The sequence below is a fragment of the Mastomys coucha genome, unplaced genomic scaffold (assembly GCF_008632895.1).
Source record: "Mastomys coucha isolate ucsf_1 unplaced genomic scaffold, UCSF_Mcou_1 pScaffold9, whole genome shotgun sequence".
NCBI classification, from domain to species: Eukaryota; Metazoa; Chordata; class Mammalia; order Rodentia; family Muridae; genus Mastomys; species Mastomys coucha.
Window position 1 is genome coordinate 52771595 of NW_022196915.1, and position 24555 is coordinate 52796149.

At 44.4% G+C, this 24555-nt stretch overlaps 1 protein-coding gene across 3 annotated transcripts in view; it reads right to left on the minus strand.

Moving 5' to 3' along the window:
• The window catches only part of Ephx2 (epoxide hydrolase 2), a 37835-nt gene extending 13741 nt beyond the window's left edge, over positions 1-24094 (minus strand). For 2 of the 3 annotated variants that reach the window (XM_031361526.1, XM_031361525.1), the window contains exons 1-9: positions 23925-24074; positions 15579-15663; positions 14062-14221; positions 11655-11845; positions 10874-10996; positions 7289-7357; positions 5795-5890; positions 5238-5316; positions 2566-2600 (exon numbers count right to left, since the gene is read on the minus strand). In XM_031361526.1, the coding sequence (XP_031217386.1) occupies positions 2566-2600; positions 5238-5316; positions 5795-5890; positions 7289-7357; positions 10874-10996; positions 11655-11845; positions 14062-14221; positions 15579-15663; positions 23925-24025 (939 nt within the window). In that variant the 5' untranslated portion in view covers positions 24026-24074. Of the gene's footprint in view, positions 1-2565; positions 2601-5237; positions 5317-5794; positions 5891-7288; positions 7358-10873; positions 10997-11654; positions 11846-14061; positions 14222-15578; positions 15664-23924 lie in introns of all 3 variants that reach the window. The other variant, XM_031361527.1, reaches the window with a different exon arrangement.
• Between the last annotated feature and the right edge of the window lie 461 nt (positions 24095-24555).

Sequence of the window (24555 nt, forward strand, 5' to 3'; positions counted from 1 at the left end):
GGGCCCCTATTCCTTCCTGAACCACAGTGGTCCCTCTGTGTCCTGAGAGATCTTGCAGTCTCTGATAGAAACCATGGGTTCTGTCCTGGAGAAGCCCACAAACATCTTCCGTCATATTCTGCTACTTCTTCTAGGAACTCAAGAGATCCCTAGAAATCTTCAGCAGTGGCACACCCCACTGAAGTACAAGGCTTCTGCTCCTTTCCACGTTCTAGTTCATCATAGAGGTCAGAGTGAGTCCAGTGTCCTCTCCAGTCTCCACAAGCTGAGAATCACACTTGGATCCTAAGAACCTTGTAAAACACACAGCCCCAGCCGTTCACTGCATCTTGTACTCGAGAGCCTGACCTGCAAAGGTTAAACTCCCACACCAAAAGCTACACACAGTAGAAGAACCAGCTGTGTGTAGATACATCTCCAAACACCAGTGAACTTTAAAAGATATTACTGCTATGTTTCATCCAGCCTTCTCACTGTGCAATTCCAAGGCTATAAATATACAGGAGGCTTATGGGTAGAATAAAAGCTCCCATCCTAAAATAAAAATCATTTTCACAGGAGCCAAAAGATGGCGTCAACCCAAGTGTCCATCAGTTGCTGAAAGATGCAGGACATTAAGGGCACATATGCATAAGGGATGCTGGACACATGCAAAAGGGGGGGATCAGCTCATTTGTAGCAATGTAGAGAACATGATGGTAAAATAAAATAAGCTGAGAGAGAGAGAAATAGAGAGAGAGAGAGAGAGAGGCTCATTCTTATGAGGACTAAAACGGTTATCTATGAGGTAGTATGGAAGAATGGCTAACAGCAGAGGCTGAGGCAGTGGACATGAGAAAGGTAGACAGACAGAGAGACAGAGAGAAAATGCAATTTTAATTTTATAACAAGAAGTCCTCTTTATCAAAAACAAATCCAAACAAAACCTCCCAATATATCGATTCTGTTTACTGCTCTAGTATATACAACTAGAGAGAGGTAGGTAAGTTTCAAGGGACCTACTGTATAGCAATGACTATAATCAGTGATGATATGTTCTTGAAAGATGTCGCGTGAATGTCATGATTATGTGCGGTCACGCATCTGTCAGTTACCTGGACGTGACTGTTCTAGGGTGGATATTAAATACCTCGTTATGTGTGACAGAACACATCACTTGTGAATTAAAGATAAAGATTAAATAAAAGGAGATCCCAGCTTTAGAAAAACTATGAGTCACATGGTGAACTGTCACACAAATTTAGGAGTTGTAGTTGAGGGAAATGGTTTCACAAGGTATTAGAATTGTGGTGAGAAAGCTTTATAGGCACCTGAAAATGAGCAGTGATATGAGTCATAATTCCATTTTCTCTGACCTCATATTTGAAGCCAATTTCAGCCTTTAAAATGCAATTTTACATTAAATTATTGTGGTAATTTTTCAAAACGGAGCATTATAAAAATAAATCATACCCTATAACTAGCCCCTTTAAAGTCCACACTTCAACGGGTTTAGTATAATCAGAGTTGTGAAACTGTTACCAGCATCCAGTATTAGAAAACTTGGACTGCCTCAGAGGAAAGCCCTGTGGCCAACAGGCTTCACTTCCATTCTCTTTCCCCTGTGTCTCGGCAGCCACTTATCTAAGTTCCCTCTGGATTGCCCGTATTGACACTCCCTATAAATGGAGTTGCACGGTGTGTGGCTTTTGTAACTGGCTTCTGCTTAACTTAGTAGCTTCTACATTCACTCGTGTGGGGACAGGGTCCACTGCTTCACTATTCTGTGTGGCCAAGTAACCCTCCAGTGCACGGATCATGGTGTGGCACCCACCCAGTCATTAGCCCATGTGCTTAGCTGTTTCCACTTGCAGCTACCTCGGGTGGGGCTTCTTTGAATAGTGGGGTCTGGGCTCTCTCATCATTAGTTCTCCTGGGCTAGTTCCTAGTAGTGGATCGACTATTGCTAGCTCAAAGAGAGGAGGATAGGAATTTTTCTCTTCATCTCATTTATTCTGATCTCAGGACCCCATGCAGGAGTGTGGTTCTTTGGAGCAACCCAGTATACCCCATCCTGGGAAGATTCTAATAGAAAAAAGTATGAAGCCAGGTGAGTGGCCATCAGTGGAATGAGAGATGAGAGTAGATTCCTGGGGATTTGGTCGGGAGGCCTGAGCAAGATATTGAATAGGAAGAGTTACCGATGGGAAACTGAGGCAGGAGATCAGCCTTGCCTGGAAGCTTATCTGTGGCAGGGAAGCCACAGTTTACACACAGAGCTGGTGGTTGAGAATGCTCAGGATGGGATGGAGGGAGTGGAGCAGGGAAGGCTTCAAATCTGGATCTATTACTTGTTGGCTGTGGGCAGCAACCTCAGGCTGCCTAATTTTATTCAGGAGACACACCATGCTTTATACGCACTGGCTGTCATTTAGAATTATCACCTCTGTGTTCAGTGAGAGTCAACACACAAGCTACGCACTGTGCTTCCCTCGGGTCTAGATGGACACCTGTGCTCCTAGCTCATGTCAGGGAGAAACTCAGGATGGAAACGATGCTGTAGGTGTTACTGAAGAGATTTCTTACCTTACACAGCAATTCCATGGCATATTCTTCTATTTCTGTAATTAGAAATGACTGGATGAATAAATAAATAAATGTCAGGCATGCTGGTGCATGCCTTTAATCCTCAGCATCCAGGATGCAGAGACAGGCTGATCTCTGTGAGTTCAAGACTATTGTGGTTGGGGGCTGGTGAGATGGCTCAGCTGTTAAGAGCACTGACTGCTCCTCTAAAAGTCCTGAGTTCAAATCCCAGCAACCACATGGTGGCTCACAACCATCACTAATGAGATCTGATGCCCTCTTCTGGGGTGTCTGAAGATAGCTACAGTGTACTTACATATAATAAATAAATATAAATCTTTTTAAAAAAAGATTATTGTGGTCTACATCACACACACACACACACAGAGACAGAGAGAAAGAAAGAGAGAAAATGTATGCTTTTAATTTTATAAACAAGAAGTCCTCTGTATCAAAAACAAAACAAAACAAAAAACTTCCAATAGTTTCACTCTGTTTACTTTTTAAGTCTATTTTGAGTTGGGTTTTGAATATTACATAAGATAAAAGCCTAATTTGATTCTGTTTGAGCTTTTTTTTTCTGCCACTTATTGAAGAACTAGCTCCTCCTTGCAGTGTATTCCTTGCACCCTTGTTTTTTTGTTTATTTTTTTGTTTGTTTGTTTGTTTTTATTTTTCGAGACAGGCTTTCTCTGTGTAGCCCTGGCTGTCCTGGAACTCACTCTGTAGACCAGGCTGGCCTTGAACTCAGAAATCCACCTGCCTCTGCCTCCCAAGTGCAGGGACTAAAGGCGTGTGCCACCCCACCCCCCAGCCCTTGCACCCTTGTTAAAGGCCAGTTAAGAAAGGGGGGAAGAGATCGAGAGCAAGAGAGAGAGAGAGAGAGAGAGAGAGAGAGAGAGAGAGAGAGAGAGAGAGAGAGAAAGAGAGAGAGTTTTACTTCTGAGCTTTCTAGTCTGCTCTGCTTGTTGCTACCTCTGTCTTTATACTGGTATCATACCACTTAACTACTATGAACTTGGAATAACGTTTAAAATGACAACATTTAATTTCAAATCCCTACAGATTTACAGTTTTTTCTCAAAATGCACTCAATTCTTTGTGGATATGTGTGGTACTGCACGAATTGTAAAATTTCTCTCTTTCTGTTGAAAAAATGTGCCCTTGAGCACCTGGGAAGCAGAGTAAAGGAGCAAATTTGAAGCCAGCCACAGAACAAATAGCAAATCCTTGTGTGATGGGGAAAAAAGCCATTGGAATTTGGTAAGGACTGCATTGTACCTGAAGATTATTACATTGGGGGCCGGGGGTAAGTGACTTTTTTTAAACTAATAAGAACCATTCCAGTGAATATAAAGAGAAAGAAGTGTCAAAAATGGTGAAAATATAAGAAAAATAATAAAATCATTCAATAAGTTCTAATCCTTCTCTTTTCACTGGCTCTATTCAGAATGTTGTTATGTCGCTACATCATACCCAGACAACTCCAAAGAGACTGTCCTAAGGTAAATATAGAGCAACTCTTTTCATAGCTAAAACTAGAAATCTGACTTCCCTGGGCTCTGAGGTTGAAAGCCTTTAGTCTATTGTTGAGTTTCATATCATTCAGGAGGCAGGAGACACTCAGCAGACACTGCCACACGCAGAGAATGACCCTCCAGCATGACAGTCCCAGTCTAGGTCATCAGGCTTCAAACACAGGAACCAGACATGCCAGCTGTGATGGCTGTGGTTAAGGGGACTGGGAAGCAGATTAGAGCGCCCGGCTGTCAGCAGCATCACTGCCCTCTGGAGAAGCTGTGTTTACACTTGGCTGCATCATGTCCCTGCCTTCACACCTGGGCTCTGAAGACCTTTGAACTAAGGACTCTCCTGAACCTGATACAAATGAAGAACTTTTCCTATCAGGAAAATGCTCATAAACTTACAAGCAGCTCAGGCTTGAGAAGCTACTTAATGTTCATTCTTAGGTTCTGTAGCTGCAGGGCTTAAATCTGACCATTGCAGAATCCAGCCGTTCTAAAGAATTAAAGGCAGAGATGCACAGGTGTGTGTGTGTGTGTGTGTCCATGTTTAGAGCATTGCTAATCAAAGTAGCCAAAAGACGGGGGCAACTCAGTGGTCTTTGGAGGAGGAATATATAGGCAGATGGTGGCTTGAACACTGAACTCATTCACCTGGAAAGTGAGGAACAGCTACAATTCAACAGGGATAAACACAGAGATAGCATGCTAGATGAGATCAGCCAGTCATGAAAAGTTAGCTATTGTATGAGCCCACTGACATGAGGCATCAAGAGCAGCCACCTTCATAGAGAATGGGCAGAGGGGAGAGACAGCTGAGGAATCAAATTCAGTCTTTCAGCTGGGCATATGAAAACCTTTCTAGAAATAGATGCTGTATCCTACATTCTACATCCCTGATGACCAGCAGAAGGCACCCTCCAGCACAAGCCTGTGTGCCTCTTGGGTCACTCAGAGTGTGCAGAGCAGGAGCAACCTAAGACCAAAGATATGGGAGCAGGAGAGGATCAGAGCTTCATCAGATGTGTTCAGCCTGGACAGGGCAAACTCAAGGGTGCTGGAAGCTCGGGGGTAAGGGGACTAGAGATGTAGACCAGAGAGAAGCATGAGCATACAGGACATCTATGATCTATAAAACAGCCAGCTCACCAGGAGGAGAAGACGAATCTCCATAGCCTTTCATGTCTATAGCCAGAACACGAAAGCCCGCCTGGGCCAGAGCAGGGATCTAGAAAACAAAAGAGAGCATGGCCACGTGGTCTTGCTGGTCCATAGCTGATGCTCCTTGCTTGTATCCCTTCCTCCCTCTGACTTGGAAATGGCTCTACCTAAAGTGCCACATGGCACTTGTTAGTCTCGTTCTCATGGAGCTAGGTGGAGCCCATGTCCTCAGACTGCCACAGTGGTGGGGTTGTACCCTGCATCAGAGCACAATGAGCAGAACATCTTGTCTGACAAAGCTGCTGCACATTACTGGGTTCATTACTAAGATTTCCCAGCAGGAGGTGCAGAATGTCCTCAATGGCCTCCTAATGCAGATGTCTTGAGAATCAATACAGCCCAAAGAAACTTCCTATAGCCAGCACTGTTGAGGCCACATGGTCACAATTTGGAAATGATTCATCTATAACATCCTAGGCCGGCCCACGCCATATAACCCACCTCTTCTTACCCTGATTGGGAAGCACCTTCCCCCGTTCCCTTACCTGGTACCTCCAAGAAAACCAGCTCTCAGGAAACCCATGGCAGAGGCATATGGCAGGGCCAGAGCCCATCTCCACAAAGTGCAGGCGGGTCCCAGGCTGTGGAAGAGAGGGGTATGACAGTAATCTTGGTGTCAATGAAGGCAAAATGGGTCTTCCTTATGCAGGTGACATTCGACAGCCATTGCATGGGATAGCCAGACCTTGCCTGACCCAGCCACCTCAGCTCAAAGAACCAAAGGCTAAGTAACAATGGTTGGACCTATCTATGGCCAGTGTGGGTGACATACCAGGTGGTTTTCACTATGATGTGAAAAGATTATGTAATTGGGAGCAAACAGAATCAAAACAATTTAGCCTCCTTCCTCTCTAAATTGATTTAGTACTGGCCATGTCTCATAATTTTCAGGTGGGAGCTGAAACAAAACAAATGGTGGCATGTAGAATTCTAGGTCTACTGTATGAAAAACTGTTTGTGAGTGTGTGTGTGTGTGTGTGTGTGTGTGTGTGTGTGTGTGTGTGTGTATGTGTGTGTGAGATGGTTGGTGATGTATGCAAGGGTGCATGTCCATGCATGAGTGACAGCCAGAGGTCAACTTTGGGTATCATTCTTTGGTAGTCTGAATGAGAATAACTCCCACGTGCCATGTGTTTTATTAATTGGTCTCTGGTAGGTGGAACTGCTTGGGAAGACTTAGGAGGCGTGGCCTTGTTTGCTGGGTCTGTGCTGTTCCCAATGTGCTCTCTCCACCTCCTGCTTGGGGATGAAGATGTGAGCTCTCAGATGCTGTTCCAGCCACTTGCTGCCATGCCTTTGCTCAACCTCTGAAATCATAATCCCAATTAAACTCTTTCTCCTATAAGGTCATGATATTTTATCACAGCAATAGAAAATAAGACGCATTCCCTAAAAGCGGTCCAATTTATTTATTTGTTTATTTATTTATTTATTTATTATTGATAGAACCTCTCACTGGCCTGGTACTCACAAAGTAGGCCAGTCTTGTTGGTGAGTGAGCCCCAGCGATCTGTTTGTTTCTGCCTCACAGTGATTATGATTCCGAATACACACGAGCACTCCTAGCTTTAGTTTTCACATGGAATTCAGGCCTTCATGCTTGCACAGTGAGTGCCTGACTGGCTGAGCTGTCTTCCCTCCTCAACAGTTTGCTTCTTAAATATGATTGTTTGCACAGTCCTTTTGAGTGGCTCTATTGGCACGAGGACTATTAGGGCTTCTAATGTCTGCTTTATCCCATCTCCCAGAAACATGCTGCCATTTCTAGACATACCTTCCCCTGGTAATAGTAGATGTAGTCACATGACTGGGCCCTGGCCAATCAGAAGTATATGCTCTACCAAGGGCTCTGCCCATTTACCATGCTTTGTTCCCTTTTGTTTTCCCCATCTGTGCATTTGTGGACTGACAGCTCAATGGTCCCTGCTATTTCACATAACATATATGTCCTGTGGTCAGAGAGAAGTTGGCTGACTTACCTTCACTGTCACATACCCATGGCTGATGTCATTTGGATTGCACGGGACTGGCAGAGGGGCCTCAGGAAACTGAAAGTATGATGGGCACAACGAAGAACAGTGAGACCCCAGACATCACCATACTACCCCTCCTGAGTGAACCCTGCTGGTCCTCATGAATCAACCCCCTCCAGATTGGACATGGCTGGACTCCATCAGCTGTCTCAGTCCATTGGAGTCCTGCAACTGAGTTCTGGCCGATGGAATGCAGACAGGAGTGCATAGCACCCTGGTCAAGCCAACAAAACCCACACATGACTCTCTAATCCCCTCATCTCCTTTATCTCCTATCTTTTTACTGGGCATCCTATGAGATTTTGAAAACCCTCAACTGGTGACAGTAGGTCCTCTGTCATTCCAAGTTCCTGAATAACTGGCAGTGTTCCACAAAGGCCCTGGGGCTACCAAATGAATATCATATGAACCAGAAAAACACAAGATTGTACACCTCTGGGGTTTCAGACCATCCTCCACAGAAGTCCTCAAATGGTCACCAGGCTCACAGCAGGTATAACTGCTGCCTCTTTGTGATGCCTCTATAGGAAGGGATCTCCCTTCAGTCAGCTGCAACCCTACTTTGTGCCTCTCAGTGAGCTGCAGCCTGACTCTGTGCCTGACTTAAACTGTTCAAATTCTCACCATAGAGGTCCACTGGCTGGGTGGCTGCTTTCAACAATAGGCAGCTCTTTCCTCAGTTTGGGAGGACACAAGTCTGAGATGAAGGTGTAGTAAGGGCGAGTTTTTCCTGAGATCTATGTTTATAGATTGCCATGCCTCTCTGTGTCCTTCCTCATGTGTTCCTCTGTGTGCCTGTAGTTTAGTCTCTAGTTCTTCCAATGGAGACCAGTCACATTAGGTTGCAGTTCCCCTTGCTGGTCTCCTGTTTCCTTAATTACCTCTTCCAAGGCCCTGTATTTAAATCCAGCCAAATCCTGAGATACTGGGCATTGGCATTTCAGTATGCGAATTTCAAAGAGCCCAGCCCTTAACTGTCTGTGCCTTGGTCCTTGTCCTTGTCCTCTGGAGGGCCCAGCCCTTAACTGTCTGTGCCTTGGTCCTTGTCCTTGTCGTCTGGAGAGCCAGAGGCTTCTCCTGACCTGCCTTTGGAAAACATCTAGGTGAGAAGGAAAGTTCCAGAATGCCCCCTTCTTTACCTTACTGCTGTCAGTCCCCAAAGCATCAGTATCATAGGATGAGCTACGGAGCACAGGTGCAAGTAAGTCTCCTGATGCCCGAGCAGAGACTGTGCAGGTTACCTACCCACCCTTCCCGGCTTCGCCTGCCATCTAGTCCTGAGAAAGCTGTCCTTCGTGACCCTGTTATCTACTCTCTAAGATGGGGGCATAAACTCTAGAACTTACTCCACTTTCAAAGACAGCAGAGGTTTCCCAGATCAGAAAGGGAGCCCCACCCAGGTCATGCCACACCATGGATGAACCCTAAGGACATTGTACTAAGTAAAAATGAACAGTATGTGATTCCATTCATATGAGGGACCCAGAAGTCAAAGAGAGACAGGAAATCGAGTATAGCATGAGTCATTATTTAACAAGTACATGCTTTTGGCTTTTTTTTTTTTTTTAATGGAACAGTCTGGAGGTGGATGGAGTTGATTGCACAGTGTTCTGAATGTACCTGATACCTCAGAATTGCTCACTTTAAAATGACTAAGATGGTAAACCTTCTGCTAAATGTATTTTACCACAACTTTAAAGTACTGGAGACAAGGACGCAATAGCGATTCTCCCCTGTAGCTTCCTGTGATGTTTAGAACGCTGGGAAACTGTCAGATAGTGTTTGAGCTGACTGAGAAGCTGGCTCTGGAAGTGGGGTTGCCCTACCCCCACAAGCATGTTTGTCTCAAAGGATTCTCCAAGGCCCCTTGTCTGGTGTTGGGCTGTGTCTCAGATTCTGTGACAGGGAGGGGAGAGAAAAAGCAGAGCAATCCAGGAGTAAAAGCAGCATGTCCTTAAACAATGACAAGTTGTGGTGGTTGGAATAGGCTTGGCCCAGGGAGTGTCACTATTAGGAGGTGTGGCCTTGCTGGAGTAGGTGTGGCCTTGTCGGAGTAGGTGTGTCACTGTGGAGGTTGTCTTTGAGACCTTCCTCTTAGATGCCTGAAAACAGTCTGCTTCCTTTCCATGAAGATGTAGAACTCTCGACTCCTCCAGCACCACGCCTGCCTGGACTCTGCCATGCTCCCACCTTGATGATAATGAACTGAACTTCTGAACTTATATGCCAGCCCCAATTAGCCATTGTCCTTTATAAGAGTTGCCTTGGTTATGGTGTCTCTTCACAGCAATGAAAGCCCTAACTAAGACAGAAGGTGAACCACTTCCATCACAAGATTGCTATTGTTTGTTGACGTGATGTAGCAGTACCTGCTACTGTGGGAAGTTCAGCCATGGACAGAAAGCTCAACTGAGAACTCCAGCTCATGCCCTCATGCTCCCCAGTCGGTCTCTGCTGGATGTTTATAAGGCCCTGATTTGATGATGTCAGCTTTCTGCTATTTATTCTTCCTCTTGGAAGCCTCACCACAGGGGATACCCTTCTCTGCTTGGGACTCTATCAGAAACTCCTATTGGCTTCCTTAAATAGGTTTCCCCAAATGATTTCTGCTAGATTTTTTTGAGCACTTAATTTGATGATGTTTTGATATCTATCTATCTATCTATCTATCTATCTATCTATCTATCTATCTATCTATCTATATCTATCTACCTACCTATCTATCATCTACCTATCTACTTAATTATAATCTATCTATCTCTTGGTATTTATTCTCTTACTTTGGCTTGCTACATTCTTAATAAACTCACTCATTCAAAGCCCAAAATACGGTCATAGTGAATCATGCTCTAGGCCATATACTATACTTCCTCATAACTGATGGTAAGAAAGAAAGGCTATAGAACACTTATCTAGTTTACTAGGAGGAAGGGATAAACTTAGTAACAGAGAGGATGGATGATTTGATTCAACTTGCCCTCAGTTTCCTCTCTGCTTGTAAGATTTCTAGGCCTAGAGAGAACAAGCTAAGCTTGGGCAAGATACTTCAGGTCTTGTGTTGTTTATTGTATATTTTTTACTTATTAATTAAATTTATTTGATTTATTGCATTAAACAGATCCATTTATTTAAGATGTACGCTGTTATGTTATAAGCTGAATTGTATCTTCCCCTGAAACACATATGATGAGTTTCTAGATCCCAGCATCTCCAAATATGAGTGTATTAACCTAGACTCTGGTCAGAGCTCCAAAGATCTGCCTGACTCTGTATCCCCAGTGCTAAGATTCCATGCATGTACCACCATGCCCAGATTCCACGCAAGTGCTTAAGATCACATTCAGTCCTCATGTTTGAATGACAGACACTTGCCAACTGAGCCATCTTCCAGCCCTAAGTGCCTTTCATTTGTCTTAGTTTCCTGACTTGCCAAACATTGGTTTAAACTCCTGCTTACTGTCTGCACAGAAGGAAATAGATAGATGTTGGTCCGGGGGTGCGGACCCAGACTCTGCCCAGACCTGAAGTTACCTGTGTCCCTGTGACCTTCTCCAGTTCTCTCAGGGCCGAGGCTGTGTTGCGGACCAGGATGGTAACCATCCCCATGTCACGGGCTGGCTTTAGATTACTTCCAAAGTCATCTAGGAAAACAACCTGGACCCAAACAGTATGGAGGTCAGCTAGAGGAAACATCTTGTGTGAAGAGAACCTCAGAACCTCAGAAGAAGAACAGGACTGGGGGCAGCTCTATGGTGAGGAAATGAAGAACGTGGATGCTCAGGGATCTGGCATCTTGTGGTGAGGTGGGTCTGGCAGGAGGAAGAGCTAGCACACAAAGGAGAGGGACCTTTCCTTCCTTTACTCTTTAAGATTAGAGGAGAGCATAATACAGTGTTTCAGCATAGTGACTCTCAGGACATTTAATGGACAGAGAGGATTCAAGTGGGACATGATGCATGGACAGGGAGTGGACCAGAAGGCATGGCAGGAGATCCACTCCTGATCACCCTTTTGTGGGGTGACTATCACTAGCTTCGTGTTCTTGGCAAAGTCTCCCAAGGTTTCTGTTTCTTCATGAGTAAACTTGGACAGCTGCTCTAACAGCATCTGATTTAACCTACAGCCACAGAGGGCTACATCAATGCAACATCTGGACTAAGCTACATGTCAAAAACATTCCACCTGACACAGAAGGAATGGCCTAAGACTATGCTGCCGGGCCCCAGTGCACCCCAGTCTATAAATTCAATGGCTCCCTTGCTGTAAGATCTCTGGGACACCCTTTCCCCGACAAAAGGGAGTACCTACTAACCTCACTGGGTTTTGCCTTCAGGGTATCCAGTAGATACTTGTAGATCTGAGGCTCAGGCTTGATCATCCCGACCTGACAGGACTCAATCAGGAAGTCAAAGTGTTGGCTCAGCTCGCACATCATCTGGGCCAGGCTGTCTCTCTTGTCACTGTCGTCCAGCCAGTTGTTGGTGACAATGCACGTTGTGAATCCTGAGTAGGAAGTTACCAGAGATTGTATCAGCTATAAAGAGAGCTCTGTCCTGCAATACTCTGGGTACCTCCAAGGGGCCCCTGAGAATGGGCAAGTTCCTACTGCAGCTCCTGCTAACTGACTCCAATCTCCACATACACAGCTTTCGTTCGAGGAGCTGAGAAAGAATCACCTTATCCACGAGCAGCTCCTGGCACAGTCCTGAACGTGGAGCTTTCGGAAGACCAGTCTCCCTTCTTAACCATGTGGACGTCAGCATTTTGACACTACTGCTTCATTTTATAAGGATGTCTGTTTCCTCAGCTCATGCAGTTCTCTCTACTTCTGTGGCTGGCAGGGGAGATCTACCTATCCCATATTGACAGATGAACAGTGCACATACTACTCAGAGCCCACAGTGAAGTCCAATGCTCCTATGTAGTCTATACCAATGAAAACTCCGCCTATGTTTATAGGCAACGAGGGTCTCTGTGACCACCATGGTGGGGAGACAAGAATTAAATCTAGTCCAGAGCAACTCAGCAGTACATCTTGGATCTAGAGTCTGACACCAGGGAGTTTATTTAAGCACAGTGCAATTTTGGAAAACATCTCCCGATGATAATTAATTCAATTCTATGTGTAAAACAAAGCTTAAGACATGTGTACACTGAAACTCTTTACCAAGTACATATGGCCTCTTCCATAAAGATGGGTTCTATTGACTCAGAATAATGCTCAGGATAAGGGCCTAGGGAGCGTGACTATGATAAACATAATAGTCTGCGGAATTCAAATGTGGGCTGGCCCTCCAGATACCACGGGTCACCAAAGGTTAACTACATTCCTCCCCAGTGTCTCCAGCAGAAAACAAGTATACATCTTCCTTTGAAAAGACAACCTTGGGCTGGAGAGATGGCTCAGTGGTTAAGAGCACTGACTGCTCTTCTAAAGATCCTGAGTTCAAATCTCAGCAACCACATGGTGGCTCACAACTATCTGTAATGAGATCTGATGCCCTCTTCTGGTGTGTCTGAAGACAGCTACAGTGTACTTAGATATAATAAATAAATAAATAAATAAATAAATAAATAAATAAATAAAACCTTGCGTGTTTAACATTTCTGGTCTCCCGAGTGCTCATCTGTGAGCATGAGGGCCTCATGCCCTCTACAAAAAAACACTTGCCTTGACCATCAGGAACCTCATTCCCATTTCAAAACTGGAAAAATCCAAATAGAGATGGCATCACCTCCTGGCTCTGTCTACCCAGTCATCCATGGCAAGAAACAGGAGATATTGGAAACAAGACACAGATGAGCCTATGGTGAGGGAAGAGGTATGGACATGGGATGGGCTATGGCTTGCATGTGTCTCCCAAAAACTTGTGTTGGAAAGTTAATCCTACTATTACAGGGTTAGTGGGCAAATGGCCAGGGCATGAGAGCTCTGCCTTCAGGAAGGAAGTCTGTGCTTATTGTACAATACTGGGCCTGCAAGGTGGGATATCTTGTCTCCCCATCATTCACACTTTGTTCTTCCCTCTCCATTCTCAACATGGTGAGAAAATGCATGGACGCCCTCTCAGATACAGGCCTCTTGGTCTTGTGCTTCCCAGCCTCCAGAGCTATAAGAAGCAAGACCTGTCCTTTATAAACTCTAGCCTTGGGTCTTTTGTTATAGCAGCACATATGGATTGAGTCAGATGCCTTGAACACAATGATGTAAGTCTGATGTGGATGGTGTCATTGATGCTTATGAAGAAGAGGCAGGCACTAAAATAAAATACATGCTAATGGATGGTTTTGACCCTGTGTCTTAGACCGCATGACATCATCTCAACTCACACCAGCTCCTAGCACCACTCTGACACCCAAAGACTGACACTCTGACACTCAAACACTGGGAGATTCAGAGTTGCTTAAAAGCTGTGTTTTAAAAACTGTCGCAAAAATTTTGCTCATTTGAATAATTATTGGTACTAATTAGTACCAACCAAGGGACAGGATTTTGTTTATAAAGCAGTTACTGGTAAGTGCTTTATTATATACAATTATGTCATTTCTCCAGGGATCCTAACAGTACAGAGTTGTCTCTTCTCTCAAACAGACTCTTGTGCTTGCTTTCAGAGCATTTCAGATCTGTGACCTTGAAACACACCCAATATTATTCTGACCTCAGCTTTTCCAGGGCTCTGGTGTAGTTGAACCATCGGATGGGTGTATAGGACTCTTACCTTTCTTCTTGAGAGCAACGGCTGCCTGAAGCATGGGGCGGTTGATGCTTCTTGCTGCCATGGCTTGGCTGAATATTTGACTTATGGAGAAATTCTCAGGTAGATTGGCTCCATGGGCTTTGGAGGACTTCCTGTAGCTTTCATTCATGAGTGGTACCCACTGTAAAGCAAACACGGGGGTGGGTAGCGGAGTCAGTGGGTGCAATCTTGGAAAGTCTTTCTCTTTTTAAGTTCTATGTTATTATTATTAATTTAAAAGTTAGCACAAAAGATGGGATTTTCATAATGCTTTGTGTGTATTTTTTAATTCAAGTATGTTTTGAAAATGTTGTACAAGTGTACTGGATTCATCCCTCCCTGTTACTCCTCCAACTCTTCCTGTGTTTCCTCTATTCCCTCTAATTTAGTTTGTTCATGTGTGTGTGTATGCATGTGCACACATGTGTGTATGTATATGTATGCAAGTGTGTGGGCAGGTATGTATGTGTGTACATATGTATATATATATGTATGTATGTATGTATGTATGTTTAGGGACGACTACCAGGAATTAGATAATCAATTAAGTGGTTCCTCCCTAGGGAGCTGATTCTTGCTCTCTCAGCAGCCATTCATTGTCTATAGCTCTTCACTTTGGGATGGGGTCCTGTGAGATTTCCTCCATCCACGTTGTCATATCAATGATGATACCATTGTGATGATCTTCTTTAGGCAGCACATTGAGATTTCATGTCACATATAGGAGACACTATCTTCAGCAGATACGCTGCTCCTGTCTCTTATGATCTTTCTTATTACCAAGGTAGTCCCCAAGTTCTCTGATGTGTCTACAATAGTGTACACCTCTGTCTACACTTCTCTGAAGTGTCTACAATAATACAACTTTTCAATAAGTAGATTTAAAAAGAACTGTGGGCTTATAGACAGATTCTTTATAAACACACTAATTGTGAATTTATAATTGTAAATACCATGACTACTTTATTAAAAAATTAACTGAGAATTTAGTACCAGGAACAGTGTTTACCTGCACCGACTGAGTAAAATGCACAATGCTAAGCATTCCCAGGCTTCACTATGACTCGGGCATGGGTGGTATCATCACCCTATTCTACTGATAGCACAATGGAGGTTTCCAGAAGTTAAGTAACTTGCTGTGATCTTGATCTGGGCCTACAAATCCAAACCCCAGTCCCAGACTCCAAAGCCCCTACTCTGTAGTTATTGAGTTAATTGAGTGGCCCTGTCCTGAAATAGCTACTCTGGTTGTCATTGTTTCTTGTCACAGTTCCTCAAGGCTTGAAAAGTCCCTCAAGTTGGCCCAGACAGACAACAAGCCAGTTCTAAACACACCTTCCAGTGTCTTGCTACTTTGTAAGTTGTAGGGGATGGGTGTGGGTTGCAAGGGTCAAGAAGACATAATCATGCCCACAGGGAGTTGAAGGAAGGGTAGAAATGTAATGATGCGGAGGACCTCCCCAGGGGTCTCCTCACCTCTCCACACATCGTCTCCTCACCTGGGAAAATGTAATCTTCCCTTTCATGAGTTGTTCAGTGGGTCCATCTGGGAATTCTGTCTGGAAAGCACCAAGCGGGAAGTCTCTGGAAGACACAAAGAACAGTACCATCACCCGCTATCTGATGGCTTCATCATGTGTCCCATGGCAAGGACAGACGGCTGCCATTTATATTTGTAGGCAAACTGTTGTCAGAAAGGATGGATAGATATAAGCCAAGGTCAAGTTTGTTCACATACAACTATTTTAGCTCACATTCTTCAAAAGTCACTTTTTTGGACATATAGTTCCTATTTTATCTTAGTCTCTAATTTCTAAAAGCATTTCCTCTGTTAGGGACTGAAATATCTCTCCTTCAAAATTCTTACAGAGAAGTTTTACTTTCCAGTACTTCACAATGGGGCTATATTTGGAAATGGAATCTTTAAAGTGATAATGAATTTAATGAGACCTTTGGGGCTGGTCTTAATTTAACATGATTGGTATTCTAATGAAAAGAAGTGAATTAGACACAGGCACACACAGAGCCAGAACATTCTTGGACATACAGAGATGATGCTATCCTCAAGCCAAGGAGAGATTCATTGGAGGCAACCAACTGGTTGTCATTGGTTGTCACAAATCTACTGTGATATTTTAGATGACGATTCTATGGCCAGGGACTGAAGAATCCGATGTGGTTGCCAAGAGGCCAGAATCACTGTGATTAAATCTTCAGGGAGGTATTTCATCAGGGTCAGCACACAGAAGCTGTGGTTGGGGCCAGTGGGAGGGCAAGGCTGTGTCTCAAACTAGCAGCCTCTCCAACTGTGTTAGTCTTGATGACATGAGAGCTGCCGGATTAAAGGGGTCATGGAGAGCAGCTGGGCCTTTGCACTCATGGCAGGGTCAGCAGGGAGACTAGCCTCAGTTGTAGTGGAGACCCCAACAGATTAGAAGTACCAGGACCACGGTACAGCTACCCAGGACAGGGACAGGTATGGAGTAGAGCCAGCCTGAGCCTCTGAGACAAACTGTGTGTGCTGCAGCTGGCGGCCCTGGGAAGGTAGAGTCTTTAAGCCCTTGGAGCCCAGAAGATCATGAGTGAATCCCAGATGCCAGACCCTGAGCTAGTTATATGGCTGGGGTTTGGTTTTCCTTTGATCTGATTGTAACTGTACTCCAATTAATTCTTCTCTTTTGGAATAAGAAAGTATGTAACTTGTTTTAAACTTCATAGGAGCTCACAGTGGGAACTTCCTATTTTTTAAAAGAGATCTTGAACTTTTACACATTGAAATTTTTTAAAGACAATGGGACTTTTAAAAGTTGGACTGTATTTTATACTGTGATATTCACATGGAGATCTTGGGTACAAGAAATGAAATGAGTATTACTTATAGGGATATGCTTGTGGGTTAGTACTGACACGGGGAAGATTGTCCTGTCATAGTTTTTTTTGTTTGTTTGTTTTTGTTTTGTTTGTTTGTTTGTTTGTTTTTTGTCAAATTGGTACATGTCTTGACTCATCTGGGAAGAGAGCATTTCAGCTGAGGAACTGCCTCCATCAGACTGGTGAGCTGCTATGGCTGCGGGCCATTTTCTTGATTCTTGACTGATGTGGGAACATCCAGCATCAGAGCTGAGCCATCCCTGGGTTGTATAAGAAAGGTAGCTGAAAAAGCCAAGGATAGCAATCCAATAAGCACCATGCTCCCACTGTTTCTGTTTCTGTTCCTGCCCCCAGGTTCTCCCTGCTCTGAGTTCTTGCCCTGGCTTCCATAGATGAACTGTAACCTTTAAGCCAAACATACTCTTTCCTCCCCAAGTTGCTTCTTGCCGCCATGTTTACCACAGCAAAAGAAAAGCAAACCAGGACATCAACTTTGCTGAAAGCTGGACTTCCACCCTCCTAGAATACTTTTTGCTAAGCCAGCCAGTCTGTGCTCTTTGTTCAGCAGTGCTAATAAATGGACACGCCTTGCCTATTATCAGCTGTAACTGCCAAGCCCATTGCAACTATTCGCCATCCCTGGTTATGAGAACAACTATCTCCTACTTCAGTAGTTTGTTTCTGACTATAATGGAGATTTTGTTGTTGCTGTTGTTTTGTTTTGTTTTGTTTTTAAACAGACTAGCCCTCTCTCAGGCAAAATCAACTCTGCAACTATAAAAGAAATCTGTGGCCTTGACTAACTTTCTTGTGTTAGTAATGGCTCTGCCCCACTTTTGCCAACAGTCTTTTCTTGAATAATCACATTAAGGTACGATTGACATCAAATTCACACATTTTCAACCTGACATCCAACAATTCATAGTGAACTCAGAGCAGTGCAAATACTACCTCAGTTCAGTGTCACAACACTGCCATCTCTGTAGCGAGGTTCCTCAGGTGCTTTAGCAATTGCCCTGCAGTTTTAGGAATCAGAGTGGAGGGTTGGTAAGATGGCTCAGTAGGTAAGAGCACTGTTCTTCCAAAGGTCCTGAGTTCAAATCCCAGCAACCACGTGGTAGCTCACAACCACCTTAATGAGATATGATGGTTTCTTCTGGTGTGTCTTAAAACAGCAACAGTGTACTTATTAATAATAATTAAATCTTTGGGCCTGAGTGAGCAGGGTCAACCAGAATGCTGGTCCTAAAATTCAGTTCCTAACAATCACAGGAAGACTCACAACCATCTGTACAGATACAGTGTACTCATATACATAAAATTAATAAATAAATCTTAAAAAAGAATCAGAGTGGAGGTGGATGCCACAGCTTTTATTAGATGCCTAAGGTGTGCTACAACCTGTGATATAAAAGATGAGGAAAATAACAACCCCATCCTTAGGAAATGCACAGTGATTGGTAAGCAGATAGTTATAGTGTATGAGTGAGATAAGGAAATTATCTGTTTCTGCCTGGAAAATGGGAATTGATTGAGGAAGCATGAACAAAACCAGCATAACTACAACAGGACATTGCAAGAGCAGGCAGGGATTATTTAAAAGTAAAAGCGATAACAAGAATATTCTTGCCATTGGCAAACATGAACTCTAATTTTTATTGCATTTATTTATATGTAGGTGTGTGCACATGTGCCGAGTCCTACATGGGATGGATATGACATGGTTCCTGCCCCCTTCCAACAGAGCCAACAGAGCCAGCAGGGTGTGGATTGTCATGAGTGTTGGCAGTTGATGTGTATGAGGATTGATAGTAACACACACACACACACACACACACACACACACACACACACATATAAACTTTATGTTCCTCCTTTGGAAAATATTTTCTCTGCCAAAGTTATCATCAGGAAATATTCTGCCTGCAAGATTATTGGGGAATGTCCTCTCAGCCTAGGTTAATGATTCCATAATAATTAAAGACAGCATGAGTTTGAGAGGTGAGGGTGTGTCTATGTTCTTTGCAAAAATGGTAAATCCTATGACCTTCAGGACAGCCCTTAAGGATGTGGGAAAGAACTCTGAAAATACAAGTTAAAAAATATATAATTTCTTAACTATGCAAAATATAAGGATGCAATATGAATTATATGAGGGGCTTCATGGACCTAAAAGAACAAAGGCAATTGTGCGATGAGTCAACTTGTCAGAAAGATATTAAGGGAGGAGATAAAGAGACTTTGAGAATGGTGGTGGCAGGGCAGGATCCCACCCAGCTACATTTACTGTTTGCACTTACAAAAGCAGGGAGATCTCTGAATTCACTTGCAATGTTAAAAAAAATAATGTGCTTGCAGTCTCTTTCTAAGAATGGAGGGGAATGCTGATTTGTGGGATAATCAAAAAGGAACTTGGAGTAAATGACTGAATTGACATGTAAATGAAAGACCGGGCTTTGATCTGTGGGAGCTGAGATATCTGGATGAGCTGTTTAGAGAGCTCCAGAGAGAGCCATCTTGAGCAGAACACTGGCTGTTAGCTTGTATCCATGTTTGACTTCGAGTCATTCTTTTCACTGCTCCCAAACACTCCTTTCTCAGGACCCTTCTCCAAGCTGAGGCTGGTCCTTGGCATATATGCACACACATGTCACAATGCACATGAGTAGATCAGAGGGCAGCTTGAGGGAGTCAGCTCTCTCCCTTTACCATATGGGTCATGGAGATGGAATTCAGGTTGTTGTGCTTGGTAGCAAGCGCCTCTGTCATCTTAGCCATCTCACCAGCCCCTGAGCACTGTGGTTTAAGAATGCTTCATCAAAGGGTCCCCAGTGAAGGAGTTAGAGAAAGGACCAATGGAGCTGAGGGGTTTGCAGCCCCTTAGGACTAACAACAATATGAACTAAGTAGTACCCTCAGAGCTCCAGGGTCTCAACCACCAACCAAGGACTGCACATGGAGGGGTCTGATTGTTCTGGCAGCATGTGTATAGTAGAGGATTGCAAATTTGATCAGCAATAGGAGGAGAGGACCTCAGCCCTGTGAAGGTTCTGTGCCCCAGTGTAGGGGAATGCCAGGGCCAGAAAGTGGGAGAGGGCGGGGTGGCAGGCATGGGGAAGTGGGAGGCAACAGGGGTTTGTTTTTGTTGTTTTTGTTTGTTTCTTTGTTTTTTGGAGGGGAAACTGGGAATGGAGAAATTTACATGTAAATAAAGAAAATATCTTAAAAAAAAAAAAAGAATGCTTCATCAAGTTAGTAAGTAGTGAAAGGGCCATGGTAGAAAATGAACCTGGTGAATCAGGAGATACAGGGGGCTGGAGAGCACTGGCTGAGAGTGCTCAGATTACATCCCCAGCACCCACAAGATGGCTCAGAACCATCTGGAACTCTAGTTCTAGAGGATACAACACCCTTTTCCATCTCTGGGCACCAAGCATACACATGACACAGAGATACACATACAGACAAAACACCCACACACGTACAATTAAAACAAAACACAAATAATGAGAGACACAAGAGAACTTCCAGGAACCTTGAGCTTTGGTCACTTGTATGAGCAGAGTTGTTATGTCTGCAGGCATGAGGAAAATGCCCAGTGCATGGAAGAGGCTTTTTCTTCACTTTCTGAAACCTACATAATTAGCTTGCACCTCTGGTGGTTAAACAAGCTCAGAGTCCTGCACTCTGAGTTCAGCTCCTTTGGCAGTGGCCTATTTTATGGCACCTGTGAACAACCCTGACCATGGTCACAAAGGAGCTGTGTGAGGTATCATCTAGTGGTATTCGAAATGCATTACTCTGTAGACTATTTGGTAAATAATAGCATGTATCAAAAACACTGCTGCCCATCTGCTTTATATATCAGCTAATTTAACCCTTACCCCAAATTCCTAGTGAAAGGCAATGTCTTACTTAACAAGGAGAGATAACTAAAAAGGCAGGTTAAGTAAGCACACCCATGTACTTACCCACATAAAACATCTGTACATAAATACCCTCACATAAAAATGGGCATGTGAAGAGGTCCTCTTGCATCCAGACAGAAACTCCAGTGCGAGAGAAACACCAACCCACCCACAAAACTTCCAACCCCCAAATTATCCTGTCTACAAGAAATGCAGGCAGAGTGGATGGAACAGAGACTGAGGGAATGGCCAACCAATGACCAGCCCAACTTGAGACCCATCCCATGGGCAAGCACCAATCCCTAACACTATTAATGATACTCTGTTATGCTTACAGACAGAAGCATGTTTTCCTCTGAGAGGCTCCACCCAGCAGCTGACTCAGATACGGACACAGACACCCACAGCCAAACAGTAGATGGAGTTTGGGGACTCTTATGGAAGAACAGGAGGAAGGACTGCAGGCCCTGAAGGGCATAGGAACTCAACAGGAACACCAACAGACTCAACTAACCTGGACCCGTGGTTCTCTCAGAGTCTGAACCACCAACCAAAGAACACATATGGGCTGGATCTCCCTGCATATATAGAGCAGATGTGCAGCTTGGCCTTCATGCAGGTCACAAACAACTGGAACGGGACAATCCCAAAAGCAAGCTGTTGCCTGTACATGGGTTATGTTCTACTAGCTGGGCTGCCTTGTCTGGCCTCAGTGGGAGAGGATGCTCCTAGCCTCACAGAGACTTGAAGTGTGGGAGATGGGTGCTGTGGGGGTGGGGAGGGATACCCAGGGGGCTGAGGAGAAGGGGGAGGGGAGGGAGAAGGATTGTGGGAGTGGTGACTGGGAGGGGGCAATGGATGGGATGTAAAGTGGATAAGTAAAAAAAAAAATTAAATTAAAATTTTAAAAAAGGTAAAAACAAAAACAAAACAAAAAATGGACATAGCCTCACATGTGCACGCACACATACATGGAAATGTTCTTGAAAACTAGCTCATCTTTCATTCCTCAGTTTCCCCACCCAAATGTATGATTCCTTTCGGGCAAGCACAAGGTCAGGTGGCTTTTCAAGTTCAAATGTAGTTCTCAGTCAAATTCTAATTACCAGCAATGTAACCATTTGAGGTGGACTTTGTAGCCACTTGTTTATTTGTGTTTCTTAGTTATTGATGTCTTTATTCACCCTGGGACAGAAACTTTTCTAGAACAGTGTCTAAGGAAGATACAAAGTCACAATGAGCCAGAGAGGGAGGAGCTACAGTGAGTATAGGAACACTGTAATCAGTCACAGAGACCACCTACTGTGTGATCAGGGAAGGCTAAGGCCATTTACTATGTGATTAAGCAAGGCTGAGGCTACCTACTGTGTGATCAAACTGCCAAGCCCCAGTCTCTGCATCCTTTGGGTTGGCTTGCATGATTTCTGTAGTATAAAGGTTAATCCCTGTTGGCCTTTGGTGTCATAAGAATTCAAGAATCATCAAATGAGGCAGAACTCCAGACCCCAAGCTGCCCTTATGCCTCTTCCCCTCAGTGGTATTTTGAAATTATCCATTTGTTCTTTTCCTTGGGTGATACCAGAGTGATCTTTCATCTTTTTTATTTTTTAAAATAAATATGTTTTCCTCCTTTCTGATTATAAAACACGTTTTTTAAACTGAAAGGTTGGAAAATAAAAATAGAAAAAACTAGAAAAAATTATACATGATTTCACATACAATTAGTGATGTCTGGATCTTTAAAAAGATATTTTTATTACTTCTTAAATTACTTGTGTTAGCATCCAAAGCCTGTGGCAACTTATGGGCGGGTCTCAGAGACCTGTTGCCAGAGCAACAGCCACCATATTACCAGAATTCATTGGGCCCACTTCCCACCTTTATCTGTGGCCACTATGTCACAACCCACATATATACGGGGAACATTCCTCCATCTTGTGTTCTCTCTCCCTCCTCTCTTTCCACGCTACTTCCCCCTCTCTCCCTCTCAACTGAACCTCTTACACGTGGAACTGCTTGGGCCTAGTGTGTGGTATGTCCTGACGCGAGCCACCGTTCTAACATATCAACATGTTGCTGGGTGGTGGGGTCGCATGTCTTTCTTTCTTTTTTTTTTTTTTAAATATTTTTTTTTAATTTATTTATTATTATTATAAATGAGTTCACTGTAGCTGTCTTCAGATACACCAGAAGAGGGCATCAGATTTCATTATGGGTGGTTGTGAGCCACCATGTGGTTGCTGGGATTTGAACTCACGACCTTCAGAAGAGCAGTTGGTGCTCTTACCCGCTGAGCCATCTCACCAGCCCGCATGTCTTTCATCTCAGCACTTGGAAGGCAAAGACAAGCGACTCTCTGAGTTCGAGGCTAGCCCGCTCTATAAAGCAAGTCCCAGGACAGCCAGAGCTACACCAAGAAACCCTGTCTCAAAACAAAACAACAGCTTTAAATTATGTGTTTGTGTGTGCATTAGTGCGTACAGGTGTCCTAAGAGGCCAGAAGGGGGCGACAGATACCCTGGAGCCGCCTGATATGGTTGCTGGGACTCAGACTTCAGCAAGTGCATGTTCTTAACTGCACTCATCTCTCCAGTCCCATGATTGGCTATTTTGATATATTTATTCGAGACATTTTCTACAGTCCCTTGCTTCCTCCCTCCCCTGTCTGAATCCGAGCTATTACCTTCTGGTATCTGTGACTGCCTCCCAGGTCCCCATTTCCCCAGGCTGTGGGACTTTTCTGTAAACTGCTCTTGCACTAGTTCTCCTGTAACGCTGGTCTTGGACTGAACTTTCTTGTAAATCGCGGCGGGTATTTTAAAGATCCAGTTCAGTAGAATTAATCCGGCAGCAAATAACCTAGTAACGCCTCTTTCGTAAAGGGCATTTTTTTTTTTTAAAAGCAAGGTTTAATTACTTAGCATTTAGCAATGGATCTGTTCGTGCACGCTGGCATTTTAGTACCAGGCAATGATTTTGATCTTGCCCAGGAAACAATTTGAACCCTGGGCTGGACGTGTGGACAGGGCACCAGGCGGGACACTGACCCAGCGCGGGTCCCCTTACCTAGGCAGTGCCAAGGCCTCCTCGGCGCGGCGGAGAGCCCCGACGACAGAGGGGAGGGCCAGCACTCCGTCAAGGTCGAACGCGGCCACACGCAGCGTCATGGCGGCCCGGGCTGCAGTGCCAAGCTGACACAGACCCGAAGCTGGAAGACTGTGGCCTGGAGTGGAGAGGCTGGCCACGCCCCCACCACGCCCACTCCTGACTCTGCCCTGCCTACTGACCCGCTGCCTAGCTGGGAGCTTCCTGCTGGATGCAACACCCAAGGGTCAATTCTGGACTTGACCACTTCCTCCTGCTTAGCCTAAGGACTAGAAACCCTGCCAAGGCTCCCCGATTCTCAGACTTTGACCTTTTGGAAACAGGCCCAAGCCTGTTATAAGGAGAGAGGGATCTTGAGGGGGCGGGTGGGAGGAGAGGGGACATCCCAGACATTTCCTCCTTCAGTATTTGGTCTTGATTGGCACATCCCATGTATGTTGGGATCTGCGGACCATCTTCTCTAAATGTGGTCCACATCTTTGCCATCCCCTCCCGTCTGACGGCTTCTTCTGGCAGCGTTTCTGGAATACAGTACAGCTTCCACTCACGGTGTGCCAACCCAGAATGCTTTCTCTCTTGAGGATTAGAAGAA